Source organism: Micropterus salmoides, unplaced genomic scaffold, assembly GCF_014851395.1.
Source record: "Micropterus salmoides isolate LMB-PRFRI ecotype aquatic unplaced genomic scaffold, ASM1485139v1 Ms_hic_scaffold_4, whole genome shotgun sequence".
In the NCBI taxonomy this organism is placed as follows: Eukaryota; Metazoa; Chordata; class Actinopteri; order Centrarchiformes; family Centrarchidae; genus Micropterus; species Micropterus salmoides.
Window position 1 is genome coordinate 38366436 of NW_024043372.1, and position 22101 is coordinate 38388536.

The 22101-nt window shown below is 41.0% G+C and overlaps 1 protein-coding gene across 2 annotated transcripts in view; it reads right to left on the reverse strand.

Moving 5' to 3' along the window:
• epha8 (eph receptor A8) overlaps window positions 1–22101 on the reverse strand; it is a 119240-nt gene that overhangs the window by 88874 nt on the left and 8265 nt on the right. For both annotated transcript variants that reach the window (XM_038697778.1, XM_038697777.1), the window contains exon 2: window positions 267–331. In XM_038697778.1, coding sequence (XP_038553706.1) covers window positions 267–331 — 65 coding nt within the window. The remainder of the gene's footprint in view (window positions 1–266; window positions 332–22101) is intronic.

Sequence of the window (22101 nt, forward strand, 5' to 3'; positions counted from 1 at the left end):
CTCCCATCACCTCAGATGGGATAAAAATAGGAATACAACAGGAGTCGCTTTGTGGTGGAAATGTGTGCATTTGGGTTTTCACAGAGATACAGTACAATAATGTGTACAATACAAAAGCTAGCTAGGTAAAGCTAGCTAGGTAAATCTGACAGCTGTACTCTTCATCATGTTGGCACCAGCAGTTTAATTAGAAAATGGATTTGAAATTGCTGCTATATAAAAACGTTGTTCTCTGATAAAGTCCTCAGTGGGTGTTCTGTTCTTACCCCATGTGATGGATACGTTAGCCAGCCCCAGTCTCCTGTGATTGTTGTCGTGTCCAGTAGATTCACTGCAGAGGAAGAACAAAACAACAGAGCAGGTAAGTGATGAACTTTAAATGATTGTTTTTCCCATCCTCCCCCATCCGTCCTCTGTGTGTCACCCACACACACACACACACACCTGTCTGACAGGTGTGACTGATGAGGCGGGACGGTCGTCACGGCAACTCTGAGCTGTGTGCCACAATGTGTGTTGCCACCTTGACCTGGTCCACCCTCTGAGTTCCCGGAGCTGGGACCTCAGTGGTCCAAGCTCAGAATAGAACAGGAAACAAAACGTTTACTGTTAAATGTGCAGCGTAAACGGACCAGAATCTCAGTGGCGCCGTCTGGAAGTCAGAGGACAAGACTAAATTTCACTGAAGTCATGTTCAAGTCATGTAGACACCTCTTGGACTGTATTTGCGCTGCCTCTCACCACCTGCATCTGTTTGCGCCCACACACACACACACACACACACACACATCTTTCCATAGACTTGTTTGCAATCTTGCTGCATCTAAAATTCACTTCACATTCTGTCTGAACACACCTTCAGATCTGAGTGGCAGAATATTACCAGAGGGATGGGCAGATGAGGAAAAGTTTTTTTAACTACAGCTAATTCTACCCACTGGCAGTGTCCATATCTTCAGCTGAAGCCTGTGTAAGTGTGTGAGTGTGTGTGTGTGTGTGTGTGGGTCTCTCCCCTTCAACACTTCCAGCTAATATGATCTCTGCCCCGGGGCTACTTGTCAAGCAGCCAAGCGATGTTCCTCATATTAGAATGAGTATAACAAAACACTTCACACTTGTTAGCTTTCTGTCTCTCATCCTTCATCTTTCTGTCTGACACTTGCTCTCTTCCTATCTCTCCTGCACGTTACAATATGCAACACTTTTGCCTTCAAGCAGGAAGTGAACTGCAAGGTCTGACCTCCTCCCCCACAGCTGGCCAAGTTCACATCCGTATACTTTTTATTCATACTGATGAGTTTACAAATGAGCCTACACACTTAGGGATTATCTCTGTGGTTACTTAGAAAATGTTATCAAAGTGAAATACTTGATGTTAGATTTTCAAAATATTCACTGTTTTGTTTCTTTGTCCTCTGGCAAAAAGGAGCATATAAGAAAACAGTGCCACCTAAAATCTAAATTCATGTTAACAAGAACCGCCAACACAGTTTGACTCTTCCCATAACGAAGGTATAACATTTAAGCTAAGCCTGCTAAGCTAACGTTTGATCTCACGAAGACGGCAACATTAACCTTAGCAAACTGTCCATAAGTAAACTCTTACTTAAATCTAACACTAGGTTACATTTCTGCATTGCTGTTTGCCATTTTGGCAATGGCGGCATGTTGAGGCTGCTTTAACATTAAATAAAGATTTAATTTTAAAATAAGACTGGTTGCACTGTGGGACACAGTATGCGAGGTAGACTGGTCTGATGCAAACTGGAGATTTTTTTTGAATCAATACAACATCCGGGTATTTTTGGCATACTGCAGATTTTGCTTTTGTTTGCATACTATACTACATTTAGGCCAAATCAGCATGCTAGCTGCTAGTATATTAGGCGTTTATTTAGCTTTTATTCCACCTGTTAGGGTTAGACAACAAACACCTGTATGATTCTTTTAAAGCTGCATTAATACATGTTGGCCACTAGGAAATAGAAGATCTACAGAACAGGCAAAGAGATAATAAAGCTGCCATTTTACTGCTTCAAGTAATGGGCTGACGAGCAAGCAGCTGCCTATTTACACATCCAGGAGACACAAAGCATCTTTCAATTAATAAGTTTCTCGCCACTTGATGAAATCCAGTGTCCATTCTTCTGTTTTGGTCTGGCCAAGTGTAAAGTGGGTTTATCAGAGGTTCTGCTGGAAACAAGGTGGATGAGAGGTGCAAGAGGCTGAACCACACAGTAAATAAGGCATAAAACCACAACAATGAAACAAAAACTTCTACAGTGCAGGGCTATACTAAGACACAGCTAATGTAATAATGCCATGGAGTTGAATGCACTTAAAGTAGGGGACTTTACAAACTCCTAGCCAAGCTCTGCCCATCTTCAACCTGAAAAAAGATCTAATTAAACCAGAATCATTGAAATCATCTGTGTGGGCTTTAACACAAATGATGTCCAAAACAATGTACAGATTTTACAGATCACTTTATTAAAACTAGACCAGGCAGTCTGGCTATTTGGTTGCTAAAAAAAAGCAGGAGTCAGCCATTCTGAAAACAACAAACTTTGATAGCAAGAACTTTTGTGACCTGACAGTAGACACACAGGGTGCTCACATTTACCAACCTGTACAGAAGCACGCCAAAGAGATGAGCTAAACAGTGCTTGGCTGCTGCTGTTGTTGAGAGTTTTGTGTTATGATCTGAAGTGTCACTTCCAGTGGGTCAAGAAGTGTTTACACCCACAATTCATGGAGGCAAATAGGATGAGAGTAAAGCATGGTCATGGAGACAGAGCACTCTTGTCTGCTGCAGCTCCACTTCCCGATTTAGGCTGGTAAGACGGGAGTATTTTTCCATAAAAATCTTGCCAAGTGCTGATGATGATCTCCTGATTGCTCTCTATCTCTCTCTCTCCCACACACACAGACACTCACGTGTTTCAATTAGCTGGTGTGTCACTCCTCCTAATTTGAGCACTGGGCCGCTGAGGAGGCCAGTGGGTCAGAACACATAGACAGATGGCAGTGCCACCTTCCTCTCATCCCTCCCCCATCTACCAGCCTTCTCTTTGCCTCTCCCTCCCTTAGGGCGCCGCTGTCCCGCCGTCTCGTATTGATGATGCCATGGCCCCTCGCACTCTAGCCAAGGTCACAAATGGATGCCGCCAATTACACTCCTCTGAGTGCTCTTCATCGGCCCACCAAAGTGACATAATGAAAGCAGCGTACTGGCGCAAGTGGATTTAATAATTCTTCAATGCAACAAGGGAATCTTTCTTCGCTATACTGTTATTATTAAAGGACCAGAAAAAAGGACAAACATATCCCTTCCCTCAATCTGAAAACATGCGAGGCGGTGTATTATCACCGCAGCAGACCGTGTTAAGACTCACAAGCCATTCCCAGTAGTATTAATTTAATTTCCACTCAAATGAGAAATCCCTCTGTCTTTGAAGGTGGTGGGAGTCATTTATCTAATTTGCTCTAGCTGTCTGAATTATGACTTGTATACAAGCGATAGGGTTTAGTGGCATGTGTGGTTGCTTTAATGTGACAGGAACTGAGAAGAAAACAGAGGACAGGCAGTAATTAGCACTTTGTTTTTTCTCCCCTTGTACGTCTTCTCATCTTACTTGAAAACATAAGTGAAGTCCAAGCCTCTCTCCCTCTCTGCATCCCACCTCCACCTTCAGGGACAGGTTTTTGTTAGTGATGCTGAACTTCTTAAACTTGCTAAAACAAACACCAATGGATTGAAACAAGCCTTGTTCTTCAGAGTACTGACTGACCTTCATGACACCTTAGTAAGAACTAGCTCTAAAGTCAGAGGTTAGCTGCAACAAAACATTCTGCAGCAGTGAAGGGGTTAAATTCTTTGTTTGGCAGTAGAGGCGGGTGGAGGGACCAAGTGCCCCTCCTCGAGGACTCCGGGCTTGAAATTGAGTTTGTTCCTGTTTCACAGCGTTCTGTTCATAACAGAAACACAAACCACCCATACCAGCCCTCCACACGTCCCCACACCACCACCACCTCCACCAATTTCTCTCTCGCCCTCTCTACCCTGTACTCCTCCACATCTTGGAGAGCACCAAATGAAAAAGCTGTCCACTGACTTGAGAGGTTGTTTTGGCCCGCTCAGAGAAACGCCACATATTTCCCAGGGCGGTGGTCAAGTTTGCTCCCCCATTACTTTTCCCTCCTCGCCCTGCGACTCAATCTAGCCAGTAGGTTAGCGGTGTGTGGACGCCTGCGGCCTGGCATTCATGTCGAGGTCAAAACAACCAGGCCCGCCAATGCTGTTGAAGCTCACACACACAAACTCACAATATCCGTCCCTATCAGTGGCCATGGCAGGCTGAAAAAGGGAGTGTATGTGTCTGAAGTCAGCATGGAAGAATTATGGGCTGTCTTGGAGGAAGTGGAGTTTGCCTGCAGCGCCTGCGGTGACTCCATACAGCCGACAACAACAGTGCCGCTTTTAAAAGAAATACACACACACACAGAAGGAGGAACTATAGAAGGAGAAAATGGCGAAGTAGAGCAGATGTTTAAAAACTAATTCCCCCCCCAAAAAAGACATGGCCATTAGTTTCAAAGGAAGAAGTGCAGCCATTATTCTATACACACATACACACATAGTATATGTATATACATACACATTGATAGAAGACAGCATGCAATCATAAATGTGCATTGTACCGTTTTTTTAGGAGGTGGGGGGGGGGAGTGAGATGCTGACAAACAAGCATTCAGCACCCTCACAAACATGTACAAACACACACACATGGACAACTGACACATACATGTACACATGCACACACAGACACACATTAACGGCACAGCTCTTAGGCCAGACAGAGACAATGACAGCTGTGTAATTATCTCATCAACACCTCCCTTCTCTAACAAGCCTCTCCTTCTCTTCTCTGTCTTCTTGCTGCCTCTAAAGCTCCTCATCAGCGCCGCCACCAGAGGAGAGGATAAAAGCCTTCAAAGAGATGAGAGGATCTCGACCAAAACACCAAACCTCTCTTTCTCTTATTTCCACACACACACACACACAAACACACAGACAACCATCTTTTTTCCTTTCTAGTTTTGCATTTTCTCCGTAGTCCTAACACCAACTCTCCACTCCTCAATTACCAGAGCATGTCCACATAAATTACTACCTCTCAAAAAAACAAGCCTTTGTTCATTCAAGGCAACAAACCAGTACAAAATGTAATTGTTTTTATCAACCCCCCTCCTCCTTTTTTCTGATCATGGCTCGTGATGGTCTAGGCAAGTGTGCTGAACTAAAGTAGACATGAAATGAAAGCTGGAATAGAATTACAGTAAGGGTGTTCAATGACTTCTTTAATTCGCAAATTGTTAATTTGGTGTCTGTAAGCAAATAGATGAGAAAGGAGTGCAGAGGTAGTGGATTATGTTATTGCTGCACACAAGGACACTCAAGTATACAACGGTGCTTAGAGCCACTCGAAGCATTTTCAGATCGAAACCATAGAGTAAGAAAGGCAAGATGATTCCTCAGGCATGACAGTGCTGCAAAGAAAATACTACAAATAATTATCACTTTACAAAGCACATACCCAGAGCTGTATACAGGGTTTTAGAAACAAGGCTAGTCTTAATTCCCCCAACAGAATCCCACTTAGGAATTTTTATCTACCAACCACACTCTGTACAATTTTCTGAATATTTAAAAAAACAGCACACAATTTCGCACTTTATTTATTTATGCACTTAACTTCTTGATTAAAAGTAAATTTAATCTCCTTAAATTATAATCTAAATAATCTTCTCTTTGTGCCAGATTTGTAATTGTGGAGGAGAATATTAAACTTTCTTTTTTTCATCAATTTGCCTAACGAGGTTAAAGTTAACAGCCAAACTAACAACAAAGTTTTATGTGTTGAAGCCCGTCAGGCCAAACGAGAAACAGATGATGTCGGGGTGAAAACACTGTGAAAATCAGAAAGGCTGACTGGAGTTGCTAACATTATACGGTGCAAAATACTAAATTACAGTTGTATAGAGACATTACTTCACCAGCTAATGCAACCCCTATTACTATCCTGTGTACCAACGGTATTATGTCAAAGTGCTTTTTTTTTGTTGCAAGAAATGATGTAACAGTACAAGCAAATGTGGAGCAGTTTGATTGTTCTAGCTTTTAGCGATACAAAGCAGGGACAGCTAGCTAAACTTAGCATGCATCTACCCGTTTGGTTCGTAATGTTCAATTTAGATTTATTGTGTACAATACAATAATTCACCAAGACCTGCCCCCAACTGGCACCGATTTATCTCTAAACTCAGGAACCTTAGAAACAGCTGTAGAACCAGATATATGTTTAGACTGTTTTGCTTCCCTCAATCTTTACCAACTAACTTCAATAATTTCTTCATCTAAACCATCAACCTGCCTCTTAGACCCCATCCCGACTAGGTTGCTTAAAGATGTTTTACCCTTAGTCAGCACTCTATACTAGATATGATCAATCTATCTCTATCAACAGGCTATGTACCACAGTACTTTAAAGTAGCTGTAATTAAATCTTCCATTTTTCTCTAAGGTCCAAACAGCTGTTTGACTTTCTACATAGCAAAAGTTTATCTCAACATTATTTTGAGCACACATGTTCGAGCCACATATCCTGCTTTGGCTCCTCCCATAAATTACTATGCAAATGACCATAAATATGCCAAGGTCACCTCCTAAGGTCCAAATAACAACAGCCAATCTTGCTGCAAACCACGTGAAAAAAGAGAAACTTCACTAAATGTGAGATTGAGGTGCTGATCACTGAAGTGGAGAAGAGAAGAAATATTTTATTTGATGATTTGAACTCTTTGATCAGTATCAGTATCACAATGGCTGTCAATGCAGCTGGCTCATAATGGCTGAAATAAAGAAAACAGGTCTGACATGTCAACAAAAGATGGGAAAAGAGTTTTTCTGATGCAGAAATCTAGGTGTTTGTGAGGTAGAAGTAAGAAAGCAGATTTTGTTTGATGCAGCTTGTTCATAAACAAAACAAAAAGTTTCACACAAATATATTATTCTAAACAAAGACTTTTGGTAGAAAGGTAAACTATATATTGTTGATTACATAAAACACACAACTGTCACCTCCCGCTGCTAACAGAAACCCCACAGTGGTTTTATCCTTCTTGTATTTGTACCGGGATGGCACGGTTCCATCAGGTTGGTCTGTCTTATGCTGAAGTTCAGCACACAGATCCAGGAGCACGACTGAATCTAAATTGAAGTATTAGCCAGTCATCATCATGGGCCAGGAAATCTTCGTGGACACTCTCTAATCTTTCTGTTCGCGTTTTCCTCTGCTGTGGCGCAGCCACCATGTAGCGGCTTTTCTTACATTACACTGATTTAATGTCCCTAAATACTAATATATTTCAGTTTGTAATATTTTACTGAATGACCTGTGACCGCGCTGGCGGACCGGTGTCTGTCAGTCTGGGCCAAACTAATACTTACTAATACTTACTAATACTATTGATACGAGCAGCGCCTCCCAACTTGGACAGCGTAATTTTTGCTCAATTCTGATTGGCTCAAAGGCGCCGATCAGAGCAGTTTACTTTCCATCTGGGGCAAGTTTAATCCAAAACTTTTTGCACCGGTTTGCTTTGTTACGTTTTGTCAGGGCTCAGCCCAGGGTTGTGTGATAAGGGCAACAAAGACGATAAATATGGCGAAAAGAAAGAAAGAGGAAAAAGAAATGTGTGGTGCCGAAAAAATAAGAATTAAGAAGAAAAAGATGTCGGCACAAGATGCAGCTTAATGTGCCAAATTAACTGACTGCTTCCTTGGTGGGAGTTGCTGTGGCAGGTGCAGATGAGGAAGGACCCAGCAGCAGAAGAAATGGGTGCAGAATTAGTAATGCATTTATTATATACTGAATTTACACACACATATATATATATATATAAACAACAGTTTGCAATGTGTTCACTCCAATCACTCCAAGACGACATCCTTCTTTAAGTGGAGTGTGTGTGTGTATCTATGTTAGCTGTTAAGGTCAGTGGAGGTAATGCAGAGGGACAGGGTGATGATGACCCCAGTCATGTTGATGAGGAGGGAAGAGGTGGAGCTGCAGGAGTTGCAGCAGGAACTACAGGATGAGGAGAAGGACAATAGAACCAGAAAAAACGGCATCCGCCAATAAAACAAGCAGAACAGCAGTGCGAGGGGGCCAGTTCCCAGGATGGATGATGCAGGGCTCTACAGAGTATTTCACTTGCATATATCCCAAAAAATAAATACATGGGAAGCGGAAAAATGACACTACAAACTACGGTAAATGTTCTGCATGAATAGTTATGATTAATGACAAGTATTTACTTAGTATTAATAAATTAGAAACCAATGTACACTGTTTTTCTTGCACATGGATTTTATAAATGGAAACATTCCACAAAAATTAAACTGCTGTAACAGTTGGCAGTGTTGGGAAGGTTACTTTGGAAACGTAATAGTTTACCGATTACAAGTTACCCTATTTAAAATGTAACAGTAGCCTAGGTTAACTATTTCAATTACTCAAAGTAATTTAACTTATCACATTTTATTACTTTTCTAAATTTCTAATGAATATTTTTCAACTGTTAACCATTTTTAAAAGACAGTTTGGGGGGCAGTTGAACTGGCAGATGGTGGTGCTGCATATTCAGACATGAGAACCAATAAAAAGCATCAGAACAGCATTAAACTTTAATAAACAGCTGTGGCTGAAACTGGCAAAGAGAGACATTGTGCACATGAAAAACATGCAAAGCAATAAAAGTAATATTATTCAACATATAGTCGAGCGTTTTACAGAAAATATTCAGATGTAACCCCCAATGTTATCATAACCATTTTCATAAATAACTTAAGTTAATACACATTTTCCCCAGTAACTGTAACATACTAGTTACAGTTCATTTGTAATTAAATTACATGCAAGTAGTTGCTTTCCAACACTGGTAACTGGAATATAAAATTCATAATGGGCCTAAACTAGTGGTAAGCTACACAGTATATGAAAATATATTGAATATGCTGAGATTATGTAAGTAATGTAGTAACATTATACTAACAGCTGACTTTTATAACATCATGCCGACCAGTCGCGCAGTCACGGCAAGGATGGTGCATTAAGTAACTCAGTACCGCAGCGTTACTTGGATTAGTAACTGTAATAATATGACTGTTTTTGGAATAGTAATCCGTTATCCTACTAGTTACAAGGAAAATGAGTAAATGTAAAATGAGAAAAGTAATATTATTACAATTCCTGCCCAACACTGCTAACAGTAGGCCTAGCTATGAAATCTGTTTTAAATTAATGGTAGAATATTATACTAATTGGAATAATTTATTCTCCACAGATTCTGTGCAATCAAAATAAAGATTTTTGCTTCTACTTCCTACTACTACTTCCTTCGCCATACTAGAACTACTTCCTTCGCCATCAATTTTTGAAAGCATTTGTTAAAAATGTTCTGAAATTTAGCTTGCACCAAGAAATGTTAACTAACAAACTTGAGAAAAGGTTTATCTGTACAATAGGAAAACATGCAAAGCAATATACATTTTCCCTCATATAAAAACAGACATTTGCACCAAACGCTCAAATTCTTCTGGGGGAGGACTCCCAGACCCCCCGCACATATATTTCCGCATCAAATATTTCCGCATCAAATATTTCAGCTAAATAGCGCTAAAAATCTTCTTGACTTGTTCTGGTGCATCGTCACGTCTCATGACCCAAATGTATCATCACGCCCCTAATCTGAGCCCTTATGCCCCCACCACTTTTCAAAACAAAGTGACGCCCTTGATTCACCTTCTCAGCTCTGCTCCTCTCTTTTGCAAGGCATGGTATGCCTGCTACATTCTCATTAGGGGCTGAGCACCCCTAAAGGTCTGATCCTAGAATCGCCCCTGACAGCAGTCATACTGAGTACTTCACTCTTTGCCAAAATGATCGCTTCAGTTAGTGGTATCCCCCACCCTGTATGTCATGTAAAGATGGAGGTTTGACATGTGAACACATTTTTCATGTCGGTTTTGTTACCCTTGGTCTGCATTATGAGGACTGATGATGAGGATGGAGTGTAGTGACTGTGTGAGAGCTTCACTGGCTTTATTTCTAGACTTTGTTAATTTACACAGTCCATATGTGCAGGTGGTGAACATGTGCTGGGTAAGTCGAGGTGAGAAGTTTGTACGCCACCATGATGTCTCAGTGCGCTCTGTGCGCCTGACAAAACAGTCTGTTCACTGCAGCGATTTACACACGAAAACTAAATTGGGACTAAATGGTGATTATGCACAGAGGATATTATTAAAAACTACTGATGTTCTGTTTTGCAATTCTTTAATGCTATTTGAGATTATCTTGGATTTTTAAGATGATGATAATTCAATCTGTTAGCCAAGTTAAAGTCTGAAAAAGTATAAAGTATCGGGGAAAGGCGAGGCAGAATCCTGCCACCTGATGCTGGCAGTTCAACAGCTGCAGTGCTCCATAGCAATCCGGCCCTCTCCTCTGTGCTCCGGGATGAAGATTTCAGTTGGCTCGTATATACAAATAACACTGCTGGTTTGAATTTTTAAAAGATAAAGTGATAACAGGTGTTATGAAGTAAAATCAAATGTGTGAGAGGCATCATTATCTATTCCTCTCACATTCAATTTCATTCTGATATTAAACATCCACATACATGATCACACTTTTATGGTGTATCAGCGGATTTAATTATGTTTTTTATAGACTACTTAATAGACATGTACACAGAAACTGGAGGGGAAACGTTATTTTAAAACATTTGGTGAGTTTCAGTACTGACTGTTTACACATTCTCATGTCACGTTCATTTTTATACATCAGACATGTGCATGAAAACCAGCGTATGTAACCTTTTGTGTGTAAGCAGTGTTTATATATGAGGCCCCTGGTCTTGTTCAGTGCAGTGGCGACTTGTCTATACAAAATGAGGAGGCAGGTGTCATCCTAAAGTTTCAGCATTATCTGATTCTCTTTATACCACAAAACACTTCACTAATAACTACAAAAAATCTTTCTACTTGTGCCCAAAGACCGTTTGCATAAAAGCCTTTCCATCTCAAAGTCCCGGGCTGAATCTCAGTCCCAGTACAGCCCTGGGTCTAACCGTGTGGCAACAATCTCAATTATAATATTTAGTCTAGCTCACCAACCGTTTCATTAGCATCCAATGCTGAGCCTCCAAGATACACAAATCTCTGTATGAAAGTGGTTGTGTTTCAGATTATGCTCACTCATTAGTTCGAACCAAGCACGCGTACAAACACACACCTGCTTGCAATCTTAAAACCACACCGCTAGTGCCCGCTGCTAACTACATATTACCCCTTTAAAATGTTGTTGCAATACGTCCCACCAAGATCATTAGAATTCACCGTCTGGGACCACAAATGTCATTTCAGGGCAATCCATCGGTGGTTATTGAGAGAGTTGACTCTGGACCAAAGTTTTGGATTGGCCAAACAACAGTCCAACTCCTAAAGACATGCCACTACTGTGGCTACAAAAAGTCACATTTTCAAATGCATAAAGGTAAAGTCTTGCCATCTATGTGCAATTTAAATCCCCAGATATATTACAGAGGACCTAATCTTATTTGTACGGTGGCTCCGAGGGCTCAGTGAGGAATATTTTTTTGAGGACTACTTTGCGTTCCCTCGCAATACTTTTGCATTCCCTCACAATACTTTTTCGTTACCTCACAATACTTTTGCATTACCTCACAATACTTTTGCATGACCTCGCAATACTTTTGCATTCCCTCACAATACTTTTGCATGACCTCGCAATACTTTTGCATTCCCTCGCAATACTTTTGCATTCCCTCACAATACTTTTTCGTTACCTCGCAATACTTTTGCATTACCTCACAATACTTTTGCATGACCTCGCAATACTTTTGCATTCCCTCACAATACTTTTGCATGACCTCGCAATACTTTTGCATTCCCTCACAATACTTCGCTCCAGAGGAGAGGGAAGACAGCCGGGATAGAGACATGCTGGCCCAGCTTGGACGTAAGGCTGCTCCCGGTAAATGTCCGGGCTAGAGGAGATGGGACTCATTCTGCCAGACACTGGGAAACCAAAGACTGTTAAGTTGACATCTTTACACAGACCTCAATCATCAATGTCCTGGAGCATGCAGCGGGCACACCGTGTTCTGTCAGAGCGCAAGGCTCTGGTGAGATGAGGACTCTGTGTTTACATCAGTGATGCTTGGTGCTTAAACAGTCAAAGTGGATAGACACTGTTTCCTACATGTCAGACTTCATATGGAGGCTACATATAATAACAATAATAATAATAATAATAAAGTTATTATTATTATTATTATTATTTGTAGCTCCCGCTACTGGCTTATATTTCAGAAGCTTATTATTTAAGTAGCCATCAGAGCTCCGCTAATGTTAAGAAGCCTACTTCTGATGTTGCTATTATTAAAATAGGTTACAGATAGGCTATAGGGCCTACAGGTGAAAATACTTCAGATAGGGGTTGCACTATTAGGCTACGCACTTTATAATGCTCCAGCCCCACCATTCTCATTCCCCTGACAGTATACAGATCAGCTGTCTCGTACCCTCTTATTTTTGCGGGCCTGACTAATAGTGAAAAGCTGGCTGGAGAAGTGCTTCCACCTGGCAAGTTAAGTTTCCAGGTTTCCTTTATGGATGCATTAAAAATCACAAAAGATTCACAGTAACTTTGGTTTAATGACTGCTGCATTAAACAATAATGCCATTCTTTCTTTTGGCTGGCCAGCATGTTTTTGTTTTGTGTCTTGTCTGGTAAGTTGAATTAGGCTATTGTGACTTTGTTTTTAGCACAACCATGAGAACGGCTTTTTGTTCATTTTGTTCTGCAGGGGGTCCAGCAGGGGCCTATAATGTCCTTCAGGTGGGCCAACACCAGTCTTTCAAAGGACTTCATGACTACAGATGTCAGGGTGACAGGCCTGTAGTCATTTAGTCCAGAGATGGAGGGTTTTTTGGGGACCGGGATGATTGTGGAGCGTTTGAAGCAGGAGGGAACTTCCCACAGCTCCAGTGATCTGTTGAAGATCTATGTGAAGATGTGGGCCAGCTGGTCTGCACAGATTTATATGTAAATATTTGTTAAACTTATAACAGAATCAAATGTATTTATGCGATCCAATGCATGTTTGAAACAAACTTTAGTAAAGTAACACAGGCAGAGCATTAAGCATCTTCACTGCTACTCCTCTCTGTCACAGATCACTACCTCCTCATCAGTGAGACAGAGAGCTGCTCTGAGAAATCTATTCATAACGACCCACCTCTACTCATCACTTATTTCAGTACGACAGAACACCATCAAGTCCGACTTTCTGTATTCTAATGACATTCTGTTGTTTATCGCAGGAAGAGCAGGAATGCAGGTTCCACACATGAACCAGCTGTGTCCATTTCTCCTGGCAGAAAAATGATGTAAAGCTAAATCAGCAGCAATATGATCATCATAGCAAGACATGGAGTCCAATGTGCTAACCAGGTTAAACAAGAAGGCAAAGACGGGAAGTGCTTATATTAAGAAGTCAACCTGCCACGTTTATCGGATATGCTGACAGAGTCCTTGACATTGTTTGGAGGCAGCTTGTTACACTTGGTTGAGAGTGTAGACGGGGAATTAATAGTTTTTGTATAAACAATGGATGTTCTTGTTGCTGTCATGAATTACAATCATGTCTTAGCATAAATCTTAGCAAAACAATTACATAGTGTCCCTTTTAAGTAATTTCGTGAAGACAAAGCCTTAACACGTGCTGAAACATCTCAGCCCTCAACACAGTCTGACAGGACTGAATCTACTCAGCGGACACATTAACGGAAAGGTATTGGCGGCTTGTCAAAACGATTGTTCATAAACTCTGTTTTTGCATGTTCATAGGTCCATACCAGAATTTTTACAGATACCACCTAAGGTGGCAAATACTACTTACGGACTATTTTTTTTTTTGTCTAAAAGTCTATATTTCTAGATGATATTTCAACATGATAACTGGAACCTCTGGGGAAGTTCAAATCCTTGCTTACAGAGGTTTTTAAAGATGAATGTAACTGTATTTGTATAAGCAGGCATTACCTTGGTGTATTTTGACCACAAATCCACACATGTTAACTTCAGCACCACCGATAAAGCTCACAGTCTCAAAGAGAGCAAGGCTGCGCTACAGTTTTTAGATGTTTATATTGCAAAATTCACAGCTCCAGCTACGTCTCGATTCTGTCACAACTGTCTGGACCATAGACTGTGGTCTGGGCTCACAGCGCCAAGTGCACTTGATTGCTATTACCGGGGTCGCATCAGCTGGGCGGGGTTGATGCGGAAAACTTTCTCTCACTGATTCACAATCATTATGCTTGCTAACTGGACAGATTACTATCCCTGAAGTTTAACTGACTTGATTTTATACTCCGAAGATCAAGCTTTACCTTATTTTTTTTATAAGCAGTGTATGTGCATACATATTTTTTTCTAATTGCTAGGTCATGGATTGTCCCACCATCATGATTCTGTGGACAGTCTTGTCTATCCATATCTAAGGCCCCGTGTCCACCAAAGCGTTTTTTTCTGACGCCAGCATCTTTTGTCAATTCATTGCAATGGGAGCGCCGCATTTTTCCAAGCAGGTGAAAACGCCAGGAGCGTGACGAGGCGTTTTTTTCCAGTCGCCGAGAGTTGATAAATGTTCATTTTTGGGAAAAACGCTGCGCTCGTCACTGTCACTTTTTACTCAGCCGTCCAATCACAGTGCAGGAGGGGCGGGACACCGAGCACATCCGATCTTGAACGAAACATTGTGTCTACTCGCCGAGGTGTGTCCTGGCCCGCAAAACCTCATGCAACCACGTACGGACAGTCTGTGCTCTCATGTTCAGCCTTCTCTTTATGCAGAGCAAAGACCAAAGCAAGTAGGCCTACGTACTTTGTGATGACATTTTTACATTCAGTAAAATGAAGTAGCCTACCCTACTTGCAACACATCGCCTCCACGGAAATGATGTATCATAGCAACCACAGCCTCTCGAAAAAAAACACTGCGCCTCCAAAACGCTTCCTAGCGCTCCCAGCTGGCGTTTTCAGAACAGCAGGTGGCAGTTTCAGCTGGCAAAAAACGCTTTGGTGGACACGGGGCGTAACATCAACATCTTTTCAGCTACATGTACAAATATAACAATTTAATATATGCAAACATGTTTTCCTTAATAAGGCCAATATCAAACATAATGCATAATACAAATAATATCATGTCAAATGATGGCAGATCCAGAAGATTGGACGTATGGCTACCTCTTACAATAGACTTCACACAAACCTACTGGGCAGATACTGTAGGACGATAATGGCAAAATGGTCATCATGTCTTAAAGTACTTATATGGAACCTACAAACACACTGGTAGCAAAGAGATTTTCACTTAGGGGTGTACTCACTTTTGTTGCCAGCAGTTTAGACATTAATGGCTGTGTGTGTGTTATTTTGAGGGGACAGCAAATTTACACTGTTATACAAGCTACACTCACTACTTTACACTGTAGCAAAGTGTCCTTTCTTAAGTGTTGTCACATGAAAAGATATAATCAAATATTTATAAAACATTTGTGAGATACTGTATGTGTGATGTGGCTCTACACAAGAAAGTGTCTGTAAGTGGATCTTAGATCTGCAAATAAATGAAATGTTCATTGTTAATTTCCGGTTGTGAATATAGTGAAAAGATGGTTTATTTTCAGTGATTGGGAATGGGCCTATATTATCTAACTTAATACTGATATAATGAAAAGTGTCTGTATGCATGTTAAATTGGGGGTTGGGTGGCTCAGGGTGCCATGACAAATAAATTCTTTTGGATGGGTGTTGTGGTCTAAAAAGGTTTGGGAACCACTTCTCTGTGGCACAGAGGAATAAGATACAGACAATAATTGTGAGTAGGACTGCAGTAGTCCCTCTAACCTTATTAAGCACATGGGGAGTACCAGATATTAGTTATCCACATTCAAATCTTTATCAACATGATTCAAATTTTAAAATGAATTTTTCACAACAGGCCACAGACTTATTTTGTGGCACCACAGCAATCCCTGACCTTATGTCACTTTATATAAAAATAAGCCCACTGAGCGCTGCACAGCGTGGATTTTAAAATTGCAAAAAAAGAAAGGATTGTTACCGACTCAGTACTTAATCTGCAGAAACCGTCAGTTTTCGTACTAAAAAGGAAGGAATATTAGAGATGAGTGCATTCTTGCTTATTAGCATAGGTGTAATTTACCCTGGGGTTGCTGGGGACATGTCCTCACTACCTTTTGACATGGTTGATTTTGTCCCCACCACTTTTTGAAAGCATTTGTAAAAAAAATAGATTGCAAAAAGGCATGTTAAATAACATGAAAATGCTTTGGGAAATGTTTATTTGCACAATAAGAAAACATGCAATGCATTTCAAATATAGAAGAAACAAATGTGCATTGTCCAAAGAAAGTAACTCATATTAATAAACATAAGCTGCTGACTACTGCATTATATTCTGTTATATTTGTATATGAATAAAGACATTTCCACGATAAATTGGTGCAGAAATTAAAGGGGAGGACCCCCGGAGCCCCTATCGTATATTTCAGCATTGAATATTTCTTTCGAATAGTGTTAAAATATCTTCTTGTCGCCTTCTTCTGAACCCAATATTAAGTTTATCTTAACACCCCTAATCTGAGCGCTGGCATACACCATGCTAACAATTTAGCACCCACTTTACTAAGACACAGACAGTGGCCTTTTCCAATGAATGAGAAAGGAGAAATAATCAATAACTTACATAGGTGAATGGTCAGATTGATTAGATGGACCTACTGTTTTGTAACCAGGACCTGCCTTTGCTCCAAATTAATCTTAGAATATGTAGAATAAATGCACTGGGCAAAGATTGCACAGGTCACACCGGTATCACAGACACATAAACAGCCAAACACATTCATTGATCAGATTCACGCCTACAGACAATTAATTAATCATTTACACATGTCATTTAAAGTGTCTGCTGTCGGGAAAAATGATATTTTCTCACACTTTCGTTAACACTCAGCCACATATACTTCTACAAATCTGACTGCAATCTGTCTTGGCTTTTCTGGGCTAGACGCAAATCAGGGTCGGTCCACCTCCAGTCCAGAAGGAGGTTGTTAAGCACCAGAAGCTGTCTGATTAAAAAAAAAAACACCAGTAGAAGAATACCTTCTGCACTGTAGTAGCATAGTCACAACAGTAATGGTTATCTAGCATTAGCTAACGACACAAACACATGAATTAACACATTACTGTTGACACTCTTTCTCCCTTTCTTGAAGGGTCCGCTGTATTTGTTGCAGAAGTGGCCTATTTTCCCCACAGGGATCATTAAAACTTCATCTCGTTACCTCTACACCTACACCTACTTACTGCCCCCTCCTCGTCCCATCTTTCTCCAAAGTTTTTCTCCCGAGAGGCCCTTCTTTTCTCCCAGCGTCTCCACAGTGGTGTAAGCATTTTGTCCTTGGTGCAGAGAAAGCAGAACAGACGGATGGAGGGAGAAGACTGCTGCGAGACTTATTATGACACTCTGATGCAGACGTCAAACCAAAAAACACTGTTTTTAACTTTTCATCTTCTCCTTCTGAACTCTCCTGTTTGTACGGTACAGAGCCAACAACTGCCAACAACATTAACCAGGTCATTACCTCAGTACCTAATGATTCATTAATATAGTATCTCCCAGTCTGTTCTCTAGTAACTCACCCTTATCAACTCTATGGTCCTCAAATCCCAGTTACTCAGAACTCGTTAATGATTCATTAATAATCAGGTTGTTCCTGATTCATTCCTTACTCGTTCCTTACGAACTACTCACATTTTTTTCTAGCGTGTTGTAAGTGTTACTGGATAATTCTGGAAAAATCCCTAACAAATCAAATCAATCCTTTAATACCTGTGAAAATCTAAGCAAACAGATATTCAAGCCTGCAAATGGGCATCATTCATACAGCAGTCAGGGAGCAGGGACTGAAGACTTGATTTGTTAGGAGTACTAAACTGTTTCTAGCAGTATCCCGGAGCAATAGGACTCTGTCACATGCTTTTGTGATGAAATCGGTACCTGGCTCATACATTTTTGATTCATTGATTTTGCCAGATCAATGCTTTTGAAGACAACACACACAGCACAGAATTTTAATATGTTTGAGTGTATCAAACTAGCATGAAAATACATATTGTCCTTGTATATAATTAACCAATGATCTTATTAGAAAACATGAAATGCAGATATTTATTTGGCTTTTTGGTGTACAGGCTTGTTGCACATGTAAAATACTATTGAATGTGGATGTGCCTCTTATTGAGTGATAAGCAGTCATGACATGGAATCTTTTTCAATCACAGCAACAAGGCAGGGACTCACACTCCTCTCACTGCAACACCAAAGCTGTAAAGGGCTAAACAAAATACACAAAAATCTAAAAATGATACTTACATTGCAACATGCATACATGGATCTGCTATAAGCATTTTCACACTGGAGACACAACGGCACACATCACCATCACTACCAGAGCATCCAAAATTGTTATGGAAATGGAAGCATGGAAGTGTGCACCGTGCACCTTTTTCCATAATATCAGCACAAAATGCACTAGAGACAGCGCTTTTTCGACGAAAAACTAAACAAAAGTATACAGGCTCTAGTTTCCCTCTTTCCAAAATCACGAGATTGGGTCAGAAAGAGTGGGCAGCGGAGTGTCTGCTCCTCTGCTGGGATGGTGATGATGCTGTTTACACTGGCCAGCGCACCACGGCACAATCCCTCATATCTTATTTTAGCAGGTGCTCATAGGTTGGAGTATGGGATGCTGCTTAGTATTTCCCTGCAAGGCATCGTGTTTGCTGCATGATGGAGGGTGGAGGATGCTCAGGGCCAGCGAGGCTCATCCTTTCCCAGGGGAGAGGAGTGAATAGCAGGCTATACTGCTGCCCAGGCCTGCTTGGCTTCCCCAGGGAAAACATCCAGAGAGGTATAGACGTAGTGGAGGAGAGGCACACAGAGCTATTTATAGAGCAGGTAAAGAGGAGAGGTGAGGAAAGAATGAGAGGGGGGAGTGAGAAAGAAGGGGGAGTTGAAAACAAGAGGAGGAGAGTCTGAAAGCAGATGACAGAGTGTGATTTCTGCAGCTGATAACAGCCACAGAGAAGTGGGCTGACGCCGTCTGCAACACCTGCTGAACAGAACAGAGCCCCTGACTTTTAGTGTGGCCTGCTGGTGCAAAGGCTAACAAAGTACTCAACTCAGCTTATTGATTGATGGTAGAGAGAGTTCATGCAGAGGTTAGCTGTGCTGAACTGAGAGAATAGTTGAGTCAAGATGACAGTGATATTTTATCAATACAGACTCGCCTTGGAGCCCAGAGAACTTTGTGATGTTTCCGTACACGCAGAGTTCTGGCTCTGCCTTCCTCTTTAATAAATAAAATTACTTTTATTCTTTATTTATTTTCCCACTCTCCCCCTCTCTGGCTGCTCCACCCGCAGGCCTCCGCACTGTCAGCTTGTTTCAGCCCGTGTGCAGCATGTATGTCTCTATTTCACACTGATGCCCTTTAATCATTTCCATCAATCCAGTGAGCTGACATTTTACATAAAGAGCTCTTATCATCCCTGGCTTACACTTAATGATGAATGGTTATAATTACTGTCAGTCACTGCGTCTAACGTGCCATGGTCACATCAGTATTTCTGCTCTGAAGTGTGCTGCGTAAAGAGAGAGAAGAGTCTGCAATATCCATAGCTAGATAACATAGTAAAGTGTACCACATATTGTACCACACATGGTCATGACTCAAGTAACACACGCAGTCTTTCCTCTCAAGCCCACAACAACATGACACTGACTTTGAACTGCAGTGGGCACGCTTTAGGTGAGGTAGCACATCATCACCTGTTTGTCAAGTTCTTCATTGTCATGTACTATAACATTACATAACTATTACAGCGAAGAAGTCATTTGCAAGATATAGTATTTATGTATTAATTTTGATTTTTCACATAAACTACTCTACTTAGTTGAAGAAAACTGACTTTGGCACATACAGTATTTTCCACAATATCGCTGTGTACTTTTATGTGATTCTAGATGCAGTCTTGATGGACGTTTCTGAGTGCTTTCTCGTTTTGGAGCATCTACATATTCATCCATGTGCAGTGACTTCTTCCATCACCCACACGCCTACCTGCTATAAACACAAGTTATGTTTTTGTGTTAAATTTCATATTTTGGACTAGAATTACTTAACTACTTACGGTTTAACGTTCCATGAATTAAAACATAACGTTAGCCTGAAGCACAAAACCGTAGTCCCCTGGGGATAACAGACGATGATTGTGATTAATGAGTCTTCTCTCATCACCAAAGTCTTGATGTACTCCCATCTGTGCGTGTATGTGTGCAGCCCGGTCAGGGTACAGTCCTGACGCTGTCTGTCTGAATGAGGCCCATCACGCCACCACCAGCTGTCCATGCAGTGACACCACAGCATGACACAGTGGCAATGTCAATGTTAAAATAAAGCAGTCTGAGGATAAACACATCAACAACAAAAACTGAGGTGCATGACTCAGTATCAAAGCACACATTCTAACACTCCGTGTGACGACATGCTGCCGTATTAATGTGTTTGTTTTCCCCACAGACTGGCGTGTTGGAGTGTGGAAAGTGTGGACTAACTCGAGCTTTTTCTCCTGTCATCACAACCAAGCACAGTCCCCAGCCTCGCAGGGATACACAAGCTTTGTTGTTAATCTAGTTTGAATGTGAGTAGATGAATGAATTTAACTTCATGCATTTAAAAGGGCCGTGCGAACAGAAGAAGCAGATGACAGGGAACAGAGAGGAGAATAAAGGAGTGTTTGGACTCCCTGCTTTGGTTCTGTTTGTGGGTTAGCCGCTACTGAATCGTTCATTAAACGTCACCGGAGGGGCTGTTGTAAGATCTTCATCTTGTCTGTAAGATTTTAATGTTCTTCTTCTGACTATTGCTGTTTGGATGATATAATTTATCTTCAAATGTGCTCTCCATATTTTTACGGGACCTCACATACGCACAACTGCCCTGATTAGTCATGTTAGCCATTCACACATTGATAAAACACAGAGATAATGGTGCTATAAGAGAACAGATAAAGAGGGAAAATTAAACATATTTCTATGAGGAGTAATAGCTAAAATAAATGATTTGCAGGTGGCCCAATGGCTTGGCAGTCAAAGAGATTGTGCTGTAAATGCAAAATTATATTTCTCGCTTTTCTACAGCTTCAACAACTGTTTCTATCCTTTGTGAGTTATTTTGACGGTAAGACATTATATCGCTGTATCCAGAAGAACTCTTCTTGTCTTGCCCTGTACTCTGGTTGAGAGGGTAATGATGAATTTGCTGTAAAACAGTTATAGTACACCATAAAATTCAGCAGGACAGAACAGTCAAAGGTTCTTTTTAGGCTTCCAGACAAACAGCCCTGCCCTCCAAATAACTACTTTTTTTATACTAAATGCTGCGGTTACTGCAGCATGAGATAACTTACAGGCTAGACGCTGATGCAAGACATTGAAATAGACTTTTACAAACCTTTTGCCAAAATACCCTTCATTTGATTTATATACATTCTCCTCTTCTCTTCCCTTTCTTTCGCCACTATCTGTGCGTATAAGTTAGAAACCATGAACGCTTCCATTCCCTTTAGACCAATGCTTCACATATACCAGGCATTAATATAATCCCCACTGAGATAACTTGGTTAGATGGAGTGTGGTTCTTTGTGTTTGTGTGTGTATGAGTGAGCTCACGAATACGCCGACATGCGTGCCTGCGTGCATCTGTTTGGATTGTGTGTACAAGTGTCTGGGTATACATCAGATGAGAAATTTGTTACCTGCCCCCCACCCCCACTACCACATATTAATAACATC